The sequence below is a fragment of the Aptenodytes patagonicus genome, chromosome 3, assembly GCF_965638725.1.
Source record: "Aptenodytes patagonicus chromosome 3, bAptPat1.pri.cur, whole genome shotgun sequence".
NCBI classification, from domain to species: Eukaryota; Metazoa; Chordata; class Aves; order Sphenisciformes; family Spheniscidae; genus Aptenodytes; species Aptenodytes patagonicus.
Window position 1 is genome coordinate 34902769 of NC_134951.1, and position 12994 is coordinate 34915762.

General features: G+C 38.6%; 1 protein-coding gene across 4 annotated transcripts in view; it reads left to right on the forward strand.

Annotated features, from left to right (window-relative positions):
* The window catches only part of COL19A1 (collagen type XIX alpha 1 chain), a 204116-nt gene that overhangs the window by 106603 nt on the left and 84519 nt on the right, over positions 1 to 12994 (forward strand). For all 4 annotated transcript variants that reach the window (XM_076333004.1, XM_076333006.1, XM_076333005.1 and 1 more), the window contains 2 exons: positions 90 to 143; positions 832 to 867. In XM_076333004.1, the coding sequence (XP_076189119.1) occupies positions 90 to 143; positions 832 to 867 (90 nt within the window). The remainder of the gene's footprint in view (positions 1 to 89; positions 144 to 831; positions 868 to 12994) is intronic.

Here is a 12994-nt window from a genome sequence, read left to right on the forward strand (position 1 = left end):
GTTAGTATATACTAATTCACAGCACTACAAGATTTTGTCCAACGCTTTCAACAGATGACAAGAAATATGCATTTTTCTTCTTTGCCCAGGGACTAAAAGGTGACCCTGGTAGTCCTGGTATGGCTGGACCTAAAGGAGAAAAGGTACTTTATCTGTAAAGTTGTATGTATATGTGAGTGTGCATGATATTTCTTCAGTATTGAACACATTGCCTTAACTACGTGTGACAAACACCCACTGCTGCCATTTATGTAGCTTAAGGGTTGAAGAATACGAATACAGACTAACTGTAAGTATGGAAGACAGGTACTCTTTATCACAGCAAATTTTGAAAGGAATTCAGAGCAGGAGCCTAAATTGGATGTTCTGAATTGCTCTCTGGGTGCTCTGATTTGCTCCCATGGACTGAACCTGAAGGTCTCACAGCGTGATTCGTACCTCAGTGACCTAATTCTGTGAACGTTTTACACAGTCAGATGTCTTTACATATGTGAGCTGTCATACTGACTTCAGTGGCCACCTTGTGCATGTCCGCTGCAGCTTGTAATTTAACATATGCAAATGTGTTTTGAAGGATTGCTTTTTTTAAGTTGTGATTCATTTATGCAGAGGCCTGCCATTTTTTTTGCATTTAACCTGTGGTAAACTGTGTACATCTGTGCCATTACTGAAAAAGAATATTGCTTTACTCATATATTATCATAATCAGAGCGTGTTTGATGATTATACTGAATTTACTTCTGCAGTGATGCATATCCTCTAAAATGCCTAGAGGTTAAATATGTATAACTAAAGAGATTGCTGATTTACTTACTCTCCTGTTTTAACTAGGGAGATGCAGGACCTCCAGGACCAGCTGCCTTGAGTGTAAGTATGCGTAAAACAAAAACAGACGAAAGAAAATCACTAAGAAATGTTGCAGTTTTTAGCTTATTTGCAATGTAAATACTTTCATTATTAAATTTAAGAACCAAGTCCCTCTCTTTAGAATGCCTCTGCATTTTCTATATTAATTTTGAAGCAGGGAAAAGGGAAATTTATAAATATAAAGAAAATAAGCATATTTAAAACATCTTGTTTCCCACCAAATGCTAACAAGAATATTGTTTTTTTATTCTGTGTGTGGATAGTATAGGCTGGTTAAAGTGAAAGAATTCCCTTGTTATTTTTAGTGAAAAACATTTTTCAGTAAAAGCTTGAAAAACTAATTAATGCTTTTTAAGATATTGTAAATATTCTATTGTCAGGTTATTTTATTAAGTACTTAGTTGTGAGTGTAATGCCATATGTTCGACTCAGTATTATATATATAGCATGCATATGTTCAAATTTAACACACAGGACCCTATTTTCAGAAAGTTAAGGATGTGGGGGCGCATCCAGCAGCCAGATAGATGTGAGGCTGCCACAGCTTCTTGCCCTCAGGTCCAACTGGTAGCGGGGCTGAGCGTGCATTCCCAATAGGCACAAAAACACACATACAACACATATAGACAGGTCTGGCCACACAGGTCAACACAGATGGACACACTCAGCACTCCCACAAACACAAACAGCACCAACAGCCTCAATCCTGTTACCCTCTCTGGCTGATCATGATGATGGTCTGGTACTGGGAAATATATACATATATACAATGTGCATCCCTCTAGTAGCTGAGCTGACACACAGCCTGAGCGGTAGATGGCCCTGCTCCTGGTCTCTCCAGTTACTGGCACCTGGACATTTAACCCCCCGAGGCTCACAGCCCCACTCTGTTGCTCGTGCAGACCTGCTCGCTCACAGACACCCGTGCAAAAATGTGTGTACACACACACATATATGCATATATTCCCCTGGCTTCCAGGTCATTTCACCTACTTGCCAGCCAGTCCAGCTTGATATTCACTGTTGATCACACACACACTCACATGCCTGCGCTCACTCCATTTCTTGGTACCACAAAGGCATAGACCATTGTCTTTTATGAAACATGTCACATGCTTCTGGTTCCTTGCATTACACGATAATGCTGCTACTGATATACAAATAATTGAAATCATTTCAGTATTGGCTTAATTATAGCCCATTTACATTTCGGTGATTGGACATGTCTAATAATATTTGAGAATAACATATGCTTCAGTATGAAGCATTCTCTATCCAGAAAAAGAGGTCGCAAAATTCTTTTCACACAGAATAGAAAATTGTTTAGAGTTTGTGATTTCAAACACTTACAGAGTTACGTCTCATCGTCTTGACATCTATACAATCTTTTTATCTTACATAATGACCAGATATACATAACAAACACAGAGTGGAAAGGAAAAAGAAATGTAACATTATAATGATGGAAAATCACATACTAGATTCTTATGAAGAACAGTATTTCAATAATTTAGGGGTTTTTACGGTTTCTACAATTCTCAGAGGAAAAAAAGCAGACAAGTATCTTCCTTTCTTTCTTTATAGAAAAAGTCTGTGTATCAGACTCAGGAAGTTGCAGATTTGGTCACTAATCATTTATTGCCTTTCCTGTAATTTACCTGCAAAATAGAATATGTGAGGTCAGACATGATGATTAGTTGTCTTTCAAGTATCAAGGGAAGACTTCTTGAGTATGGATCTAACAGTTTCTTTGTGAGGATCTGGTACATGCTTGTGCACCAGAGAAGAGAATTGACCTGCGTATTAGTTGTATTCTGGCTAGATAGTGCCATAGAGAGAAGGTGGAAGATGTTTTTAATTTCCTTGCAATGATCTGCGCCCTAAGCATGTATGAAGCCTAAAGAGAAATGTCCCCAAAACTCTCCAGGACAAGTTTTGCTTTGTAAAAGTAATAAATTCTCTCTGAATCCAAGTGATTTTGCTCACAAACTGAAATGAGAAGGCCTCCCATTAAGGACAGTCCATTTGGGTGAAAACAATTGAGAGTGGTGCAAAAGAGCGTGGCAAAAATGAAAACAAAGACAAAAGCTGCTGAATTCCCAGGCTGTAGTTCCACAGCATGAATAGCTCTTCCCCCAGACTCAGTGTTATGAACTACTTCTACACTATTCATATTACCCATGTAATCCTAAATAAACTTCATAAGAACTATCTTTCATAGTGTAAATGATTATACATTGTCTTTTCACTGTCTTCATTTCCAAGACCGTAGCAGCAAGGATCACCATTAGATCTGACAAACATTGAAGGATGTAACCAGAGACCCATACTGTAAAAATAAATTCTACTCTAAGGTTTCAAAATTAAGTTGCCATGTTTTATGGTACTTGTTTTTGGATTAGGAAGTCTAAATATCCGGTATCTTGATTTCCTGGAGATAAATTAGTACTGTGTCCCAAGATCAGTATCTGTTTGCTACAGTTCATGTCTTGCTAGAGGTAAACAGGGGCAATTATGTCCTTCAGCTCTTGAATATACAGTCAAAATGTGTGTTGAAAGAGTTAACAGTGAAATATTTTTAGTAAACAACCTTGATTCTAGGATTGTTACTGCAGTAGATGGATTGGAGTAGATCTTGCTTCAGATAGATTCTTACAGGCCTTGAAGGGATCATTGAAATAGAAATAGGATACTTCTGAAGATAAGACACAGGAAAAAGAATCGAGGATGCCTATTTTCTGTGCACTATAGGACCATAGAATGGTCCTTTTGAGCATTTCTTGTGTAAATGATGGAAAAATGACTACATCCATTCTGATAGCAGCACCTGGATATGTTAGGCCTGTTTCGAATGCGTTCATTGTCTTCAGTTGCAGTTGTGGACACTTAGCTTTCCTAAGAGTCATACTCAGAGGTTAGTAGTATGATATCAAAAATCAGAAGCTGGTTTCAAATTGACTGAACTTACTTCTTCTGTACCTTAAATGATTCACTTTCATAAAATGGACTGTCAAAGAGTTACATTTCTTTGATTATAAAATGCTGTGCAATGTTTCAGTTCAGTTGATTCAGGCATAGCAAGATGTCTCTGCATTGGTACATCCACTGATGGTTGTCTTCACACTTTTTAAAAGGAAACATTTAAATTTCAGGAAAGCAGACACGAGTTTTTTAGAGGGATGTTACTAACTGATGTACTGGAACTTTTTTTGTGTAGCTGCTAACTGAGAGAAGAGACAAGAGTGAGTGTGAATTGGTTTAGCAGTTTGAAGACAGATTACAGCGCTGCGGGAATATATGGCCCAGCAGGAAGGCTTTCTCTCTCCACCACTGTAAATAGTCATGCGTTTCTGTTGGCAAGAGCTAAAAGAAGATGAATGACATGAATAGTGGTGGCTCGGGGAAAATCCAGTCTTCAGAGTTGTTTTATTTGTGCGACTTCTGTGTGGCCGTGACTCTTGCGATATATAATCATGAAAGGAAGATGTCGTATCTTGCTGTGAATAAGTAGTAGGTCAGATAATATCAAGGTTCATGTGTCACTGAATGAGAACTTACTATGTCAGGGCCATTCATGCTGTTACAGCCAAAATATGACATCAGTGTTTCAGTTATGAACCCTGTTAAAGCGAAGTTTTAAAATGTTCCATTCATTTGGGACTCATGCATAATGTCATAGATTTATCCTCTACTTATAATCAGTTTTTCGTAATGTGAAAACAATTTATTTCTTTTTATCAAAGTGCAAAATTAATTATTATGCTGGAGGCAGGGAGGGAAGAGGAGTGAAAATAATGACACACTGTTAGGGCTAAGTCCAAAATGCATTTGCGCAGGGAGGGAGGGAATATTGAAAGGGACTTGTTTTTGCTCAAACTGGACGACTGGGCCTGGGTCATCGACCTTCTGCCCCAGTGCAATTGCATATTGAGACAGGTGGTAAATGATGGCATTACAGGGCTCTGCTGCCCTGTGCAGCTCTTCTATTCCAATGTATTTCCATAGAAATCATACACCAGTGGAATAAGCTGGAGAAGGTCTACCATATATGCTGATCTTGGTATAAACTAGAGCATCAGCAGCGCTGTGCAGGGCCAGAGCATTCTCCCCACACACAGACCTGCACCATGGTCCTGTCCTCAGCACAGGGAGCGTGAAGGTGGCAAAGGGCTGAGACTGCTTCACTGCAGTCATTCCCAGACAGCTGGTTGGTGGTCCTTCGGTCCGCGGAGAGTTGTCTGTAGGTAATCTACAGAAGCATATAACAGTAAGTAGTAAAAACTCTTGTTTTTTCATTTGTCTGTGCTATGGGTACCTGTGAAAGTCTAAAAGGTGTCAGTGACCCTGTGTCTAAAAGTGTTCAGGCATCCCTGACGTGTAGGAAATCCCGTGCTGCTCAGAAGCATGGTAAGCGCGCTCTGCCCTCCAACATGAAAAAATGCAGGAGAGAATGAAGTTATTGGTACTTGGAGGAAAAAGCTGTATTTTTAAAAGCATTCAACTGACAGATATAGCCATTATAGTCTCTGTAAGGAATGAGGGGTACTTGGAAGCAGTATGTATGGCAGAATTCATAAATACCCAGCAGCTGTAACAACCTACCAGGTGGATGAGCATATGCCAAAACTGTGAAACGGGAAATAATACCGTTGCTTTTTAAGATGCAAAAATTATTTTATGAGTTTGAAATGGAAATCTCATAGCTCAGAAAGTCATTGATCTGAAAAAAAAGGTAGAGCTCTGAATACTCCTGTTTGATGTCAGTTAACAGAAAATCTCTCCCAAAATCCTAAACGATGCACACTTAACAAAACTTCTCACTTGCAGCAATAGCAGAGAATTCAGAAAGGAATTGTGTATGCCTGACTACATGTTTCTGCAGTGCATAGAGATGGGATTAGAATTGCAGCCCATGTGTTTCTGTACATTTCTTCAAGGGAGGTACAGAAGTCTTGTTAATACAATTTCATCATTCTTGCATGATGAATTAGAGGGGAAAAAAAGAAACAGCATTGTAGCCCAAAATATGCTAAGCTGTAAAAAGAAATACATGAAAAAAATTATGGGCTTTATTTAGAATCCTAATGAAATTAGTAATTTCAATAGTTCTAAGTATATTTGATTCATGCATTATTCATACAAATACATTTCAGTGGCTCGGATCGTTAACTTTGACATATATGTGCATATTTAAGCACTTTTAGTAAGGATGTAATTTTTTTCTATGTCCATGGAGTCAGTTGACACTGCACAAGTCAGGATATATGTATTTATTTTGTCTCCTCAGTTATAGTGGTAGTTTTATGGGAGTAGTCCAAAGTCAAGATTGATTCTCATCCTTTCTTTATGCTGTCTTTAATTTCTCTGGTATGTTCTCTCTGAATTGTTCTGTAAGTACTAGATGTCTCTTTTCTTTAGTACTTTTCAAGTGCCTTATAATGCATGCTGGGAATATATTTTGAACTTTTCTCCCTAATTATGCCCACTTCATGCAGGGATATGTTTAGTCTTTAAAAGCTGAAGTTCCTTGATAAATTGTACTGTAGCCGAGGACCCTTCAGAGAATAAACAGGAGGGATTATACTGCTCTGTTGTGTGGTTTTGTCAACATGTGGAATTTAGTGGCAGAAGCTAGGGACTGTTTTCTGCAGGAGCACAGCTGGCTCTGCAGCTTGCCCGCTCTGGTATCCCCAGCTTAAGCCTGTGCGTGCCGTGTCAGAAGAGTGACAGGTGAGGGAAGGTAGCGCAGCCATCTCTTGTAAAATATATGGTAACTATTCCTCTTGACACTCGATACGCTGCTTTTAGTTCCTGAGGAAAACGAGCGTCCGTCCGTACGTTCCTGTGAACCTATCCCTTTCAGGAGTTATAAAATAGTCATCCAGATGGCACCAAGTGTTTATGCAGAAGCCAAGGCTTAAGTCGGTCACAGACAGAAGTCCCCAAGACTTGCTTACTAAACAGATAGTTGGAATGTCGGCTCCTAGGTCTGGTTAAATTGAGCTGAAGGAAGCTGGCGCACAAGTGCGGTGTGGAGGCGGCTGCGGGAGGAAGCTGCAGATTCAGGCCCGGGCAAGCTCCGCCGTCACTTTTGGCTCTCCCTTCCCTCAACAAGCATCAGCAACAGATTACACAGCTTTTCCCTCGGAGCTTTGGCAGTTATTCTTTTAAAGCTAAAATTCACTTTCAGCAATGTTGCTAGGACTTTCACAAATTCATTTGATACAGTACTTCAGTCATAGTGTGATTATTTGGCATTTATACGGAACTCTGAAGAGGAGGCGTTTGGTATCCCGGCATTCTTGCTGTTGTAGTGGGCAGCAGTATTTCAGATGATTCTTCCTGAAAAATCATGTGCCAGTTTTTGCTTATCTTGACTTCGGCACCACGATTCCTTTCTTGTCTCACAGTGAAAAAATAAGTCATCTGAATAACTTGTATTACTTAAGAAGGGGACAAACACCCTCCCCATTAGTAAGCATCTGAACTAATATTATCCTCTCTTTCTTTTCATGTAATGACATAAAGTAAAGGAGAGCAATTCTAGTTAACTAAAGAAAGTATAGACAGTTATATTTTCATTCTAAATCTCTTCCTTTCATATACATCTCTCTAAGAAAAATCTGATTTTATCTACTTGAGCTTTTTTAATGGAGGTGCGTAAATTTCATGAAAATACTGAACTTTCAGTTGTTTTGCGTGAGATATAGTGATCTTTAACTCTCACAGTATAACTTGCAGATACTCTCTTCTTTAAAAAATGCTTTTTAAGTATGGAAGCAGATCCTATTAAGATTACCCTTTTAGTGAAATAGAAGATGTTTTAGCAGTTTCACTCTGTTTTTTATCTTCTTTACGCAGTAATACTGATACTGAAGGCACAAGTGAAGATTGATGTCTTAGCCTCACAGAAAATTTGTTTTTCAAAAATTCACAGTCTGCTAAATTGGCATGAATGTGGTTTATATGTCCTTCATTAGAAGAATGATTTGAGAATAGTCCAATATGCAGTAGACACCAATGTAAAGAATAATTTCAAATTACTACTCAGGATTTTGTATGATACTTTTTTTGCTTAGAAAATAAACCCATGTCTATGAAAAGTACTAGGTTCATAAAGTGTGAACTTCTGTGAAATTACTCTTCCAATTTCCCTTTGAAATGTTTGTCTCTGAAGCAAAGTAGATTTCAAGTTACCAGAGAGAGCTACAGAAATGACCAAACCCAAAGCATAATGAGATCAGTGAGGAACATATTTTCTGTTTGCTTCAGTAATAAATTATCATGAAAATATAGCTGATCATGTTTTCTGGCAGACTGAAATACTTCTGCTAAATGCTGTCTCCTTTCCCACAGAAGTAAATGGGTTGGCAGCAGTTTTGAAAGCAAAATCGTGGCCTATTCCACTTTGCACTCCCAAGCAAAACAGTATAATTACTGCAGTAGCAATAAGAGGCCAAACGTGGGGTACAAATCTTTCAACTTCCCACCTCGACTTACTTCCATAAGGGTGTGAATGAGACCAGATCATGTTTGGAAATGCTGAAGATAGAGGTATTTGAGATAAGTGGTAGTCTAATTTCCCTCACTAAATGGTAATACAACAAGGAATTAGTCATCCATCTGTGATTTTCCTGTACCATTTTTCCCATTCTAGCAAAATTTTGTAATAGTGAGGTGTGTCTGCAGGCTCTGTGGGTTTCCGTGTGGGTGGTGATGGGCAGTCTTCTGGACAAGAAGAGGAAACCATCATAGTCATATTTTAAGATCTCTCTGTTCCTCACCCTCCTGCTTGGGCTTCGAGGTAGAGCAGCATGACAACTTCAGCAAGTAAACTGACTTGAAGATATCTGGGAAACCAACACTGTAGCCATCTTGACTGCAGGGAAGGTATTTATATTTCAGCTCCTTTGCTTGCTGAGGGTAATAGCCTGTTCTTACATGAGAGGAAGCCACTCATTTCCCCTCAGTATGGTACAAACAGACCAAAGAGGAAAATATCCTCAAAATAGGGTAGAAGGATCACAGTGACAATCATGACCTGCACAGTAGAACTTGTTGTCTGGTAACACCTCCAGATAAGTACATGAATTGAAGACCTAACTGAACTGCATCTTGATGCATCCTGTCTGGGATGCTGGAACATTCTTGCATGAGTGCAGCCACAGCAGAACCATCCATCCCACGAGCAGTATTTGGGTGGCTGGGGAATGCTCTTCAAGTCAGTCAGGCTGCAGCTCTTTACCATGATCACATGTTGTGTTATGTCAGGAATTTGGAAATCCGTGGTCACTTTTTACCTGGCTATTGATACGTGTGATTCTATGCTGCTCTACTTGCGGGTTTTACAGAGGGATCATTGTATATGAAATTCATCAGTGTGACGGCTTTTCTTTACCCGGGTGAAAACTGTGTGTTGAAGTACTAGGTCAAGCCCCTGCAGTGGGAATTGCCCACCAATTCACTTGTAAAAAGGTTTAAGTGTTCATTTTGTTTCAGTAGAGCTATACCTTTCTGTTTATAAACATATTGTTTCCAAATTGCTTAGCCAAATCATGTCTATCATAGCTGGGTCTTTTTAAAGTAGCAAGTTCTATCATTATAAAAGCTCGCATATTCAAATGGTTAAAAAATGACCTATTCTTACATTACCGTGAGGTGTTTCTGCATACCTAATTTAGGCTTTGTCTCTGTCTTTGCTTGACTCGTTTCACTAAACTAAATACACTTTCTTCCTGTCTAGTAACATTTATTCCATAAAAATTGAGGTCATGTGTTTGCTGGAATTCATAGTGAGGAAAAAAATGGATGAGAGTAGTTTGTGTATAGAACACAGAAACCAGTCTATAAAGGTCTATAATGAAATAATTTCTGTGCCTTAATTAGACCTGCCTTGTTATTGTTAGCATTTGTATTATATTTCTAATTTGTGTTGAGAAGGAAAGGCTGCTGTGCTCAGAACCTATTTCAATAAGACTACCTACGAGTACATAAAGCAGCTGTCTAGCCTTCTGCTTCAAAAACTATCAGCTATGTTTTGAAGCAACTTTCAGAATACCAAAAATGTACTTACTTGTCTAATATTTTACTCTTTTGGCATCGTCCATAAGCTTCCGGAAGAACTAATATGAATAACAACTTTATGTAACTTCACTCTTCCACTTCAGCTGGGATTTTTTTTCGTTTTAATTCACCAAGAGGTCACGTAAAAGCTTTGCTTTTGTTCGGACTGTGTTCTTAGGCAGTCACTCTGAGCTATTAAATTTATGAACCAAGTCTCCACCATGTCTCTGCGGATGCTTGTCGTGATGTATCAGGCATTTAAAAATATTTTTGTACCTGCAGGGTCACATGACAGGATTTTAGCCCTTCTGTAATAAGCAGCTTCTGATAGCTACATGCCAGCTAATACACTTTAAATTGATAGTTTATGAAACTTAAAACAGCTTAACTGGCTGAACCATTAGCTGATTTTTCTATCACTTCCAAACACATTTTTCTTCTACCATCTCAAGTTTAATAATTCTTAGTAGCTTTTATCTCCTGATACTAGCAAAAAATATTAACTGTTAAGTATTAAAATGTGAATTCCTACAGATATTTTCAGTGACATGCAAGTTCTTTTAAAAGCTCACCTATTCTACTGTAGTATTTTTTAAACCTGTCATTTTTCCTATATGCCCTCGACTAACACTTAGTCTAAGTTTTGACGATATTTTGTTTAAATATCTGTCAGCGTGTGCTTCATAGCATGCTTGCTTTTTCTTTATCTAGCTCCACAACCAGCATCTTTTCCCTTGCCAACACTTCCCATTACGGTTTACCTCTTATAAAGGAATTCACAAATTTCCGCTCTTAACTTCATTTTCAAGATTTAGTACAACCCTCTTGTGCCTGCCTGTGCATCAATCATGTTTCATCTCTTTTCATAGCCATCCTCACTCATTGTAATAGATTTTCTAAGTTTCAGATGCACCTGAGCCCATCTCCAGCTTGCTTACTTTTTTTTCCCCAGGCTATACGGTAATGTTTGAGACATTTCCACTTCATGTTCCTGAAGCTCCTTCAGGCACATAACTCCAAGGGGCTTGCCTGGTCCATGACAGGTACAAGCAGTAAAGACTGCATATGTTATTTTAGTTCACTTCTCCATGAAGTAGGTAGAAGGATACCACCTTCCAACCTCAAAGGTGGCCTGGCAGACTCAGGAAAATCCCATGCGTATTAGGCCACCTGTAAGGATGCATAATATTTTCCTGCCAGTCTGATGCCACAGGAGTAGGCTGTTCTTATATCTCACTTTGCCTTGTGCTATTCCTACACCTCCTTTTGCTCATTGCCATACCCATCCTCTTGCCAGTGCAAGACTATCGGGGTGAAACATAGTGAATCATTTTAATTGCTTTGTATGTTGTTTACCTGGGGAGATGGTACATGTAAAATAGATTGCCTTCTGACATAAACGTTTTCAACACAATCGACAGCATATCCCGTGAGGCCACGTGTATATATTCAGTCTATATTCTGTCCCTTTCTGTCTGCGGCGGTGGGCTCCTTTGGTGGGGCTTGTCTACCCACTGTGCCGTATGTGATTTGAGGGAGTCGAGAATCTTATCTTTGATCTCCAAAGGAAGATCTCCAGAAGTTAAATAGGGATACGACCTAAGTAGTTACTTTGGTCTGCCTTCCTACAAATACAAACTTTTCTGTGCTAAACTGTTACATTCATTGCCAAGTTTTATAGGAGTTTAACAGGGGATGTTTTATTCATCCCTTTAGACAGATTTCACTGTAGAGAAGTCTTTTTCATTCCTCTTGCAGGTTTCTTCTTCAGTTGTTTTTCCAGGATCTCATTCAGTGAATGCTGAACTGGGATAGCATTGCTAAGTCATTACCGTTGCCAAATTATTACAGTTTTACAGCCATGTTAGTTAACATGGCCCATGTTGTCCTTTTTAAACCGAAGATCCCACTGAAATTAGTGTGAACTTTTACCTCAGTTTCAATGTCAGGATGTGGCTCCTTGTACAGGGTAGTCCTCCCTGCCTAGTTACCAATTGTAAGCTGCTCTCCTCCCTTTCCTTGAAGATAAACCTCCTTATCTGGTTCCTTTTTCTTGACAATAATATTGTAGAGAGAAGAAAAAGAATAGAAGTAGGTCTTGGACAAAAATGTTGGCTATTAATTATCATTATTGTGCTGTTACATTCTTGTGTAATTCTTGTCCCCTTGGAGCCTTATTGTACAGATATGTGAAGCTAAGTATTTCCTCCTCCATAAAACAGACGTTACAGGTTTTCATCTCATTCCCCTGCATAAAGTTGTCACTAGAAATGAAATATTAACAAAACAGAACTCCACCTCTTCCTGAATTCCCAGAATTTCTCTACAACGGTAGAATATTGCTAACAGTTGGACAGAGAGAATTCTCTGCAAGTTCCAAACTACCTTGAGGAAAAAGTAGAGAAGGTTTACAGAGGTCACATTCACATACTGCTTTATGGGTTTGTGCATGTATAAGCTACATAACTGCACTATAATTAACTTACCGTGATTTATTTGTTGGATACAACATTGTCATGCATATTCCAGTTCCATAAACTTTGGGGAAAGATGGAAATGGTGCGCATCAGTTTTGTAAAAGATCCTAAACCTTACCTTGTTTACATTATAAACTGAAGTGAAAGGAGAAATATCCTATAGTGAAATACTGTCTGAGGTACTCTTCTAGCTTCAGTGTTTGAAAGTAGAGAAATGATGGGAATAGAAAAACTCTTGAACTGACTGCTTTCATTTAGAATTGAAGTCAGACTTCATTCAATCAACTCAAAATATCACTTGAAGATATATGAGCTAGCAGCTTTGGCATGCCCACTTACTTTCTAAAGTTTATCTTGGGAATTAGAGATCATAAAGGAACTTTTTTTAATTCATTTCTGGAAATCTGGACACTTTTTAAAAACATGATTCTCAGGAGGCCTCAGTTTACCCTTGTTGGGGCAATAAGTATGTGTAATTGATTCTAAATAAGGAGTTGAGAATTTGACGCAAGATGTAACTCAAGCTGAAGCAATACCTGAGTAATTTAAATGGTTAAGAATTTAATGTTTTAATATGTCAAACTCTT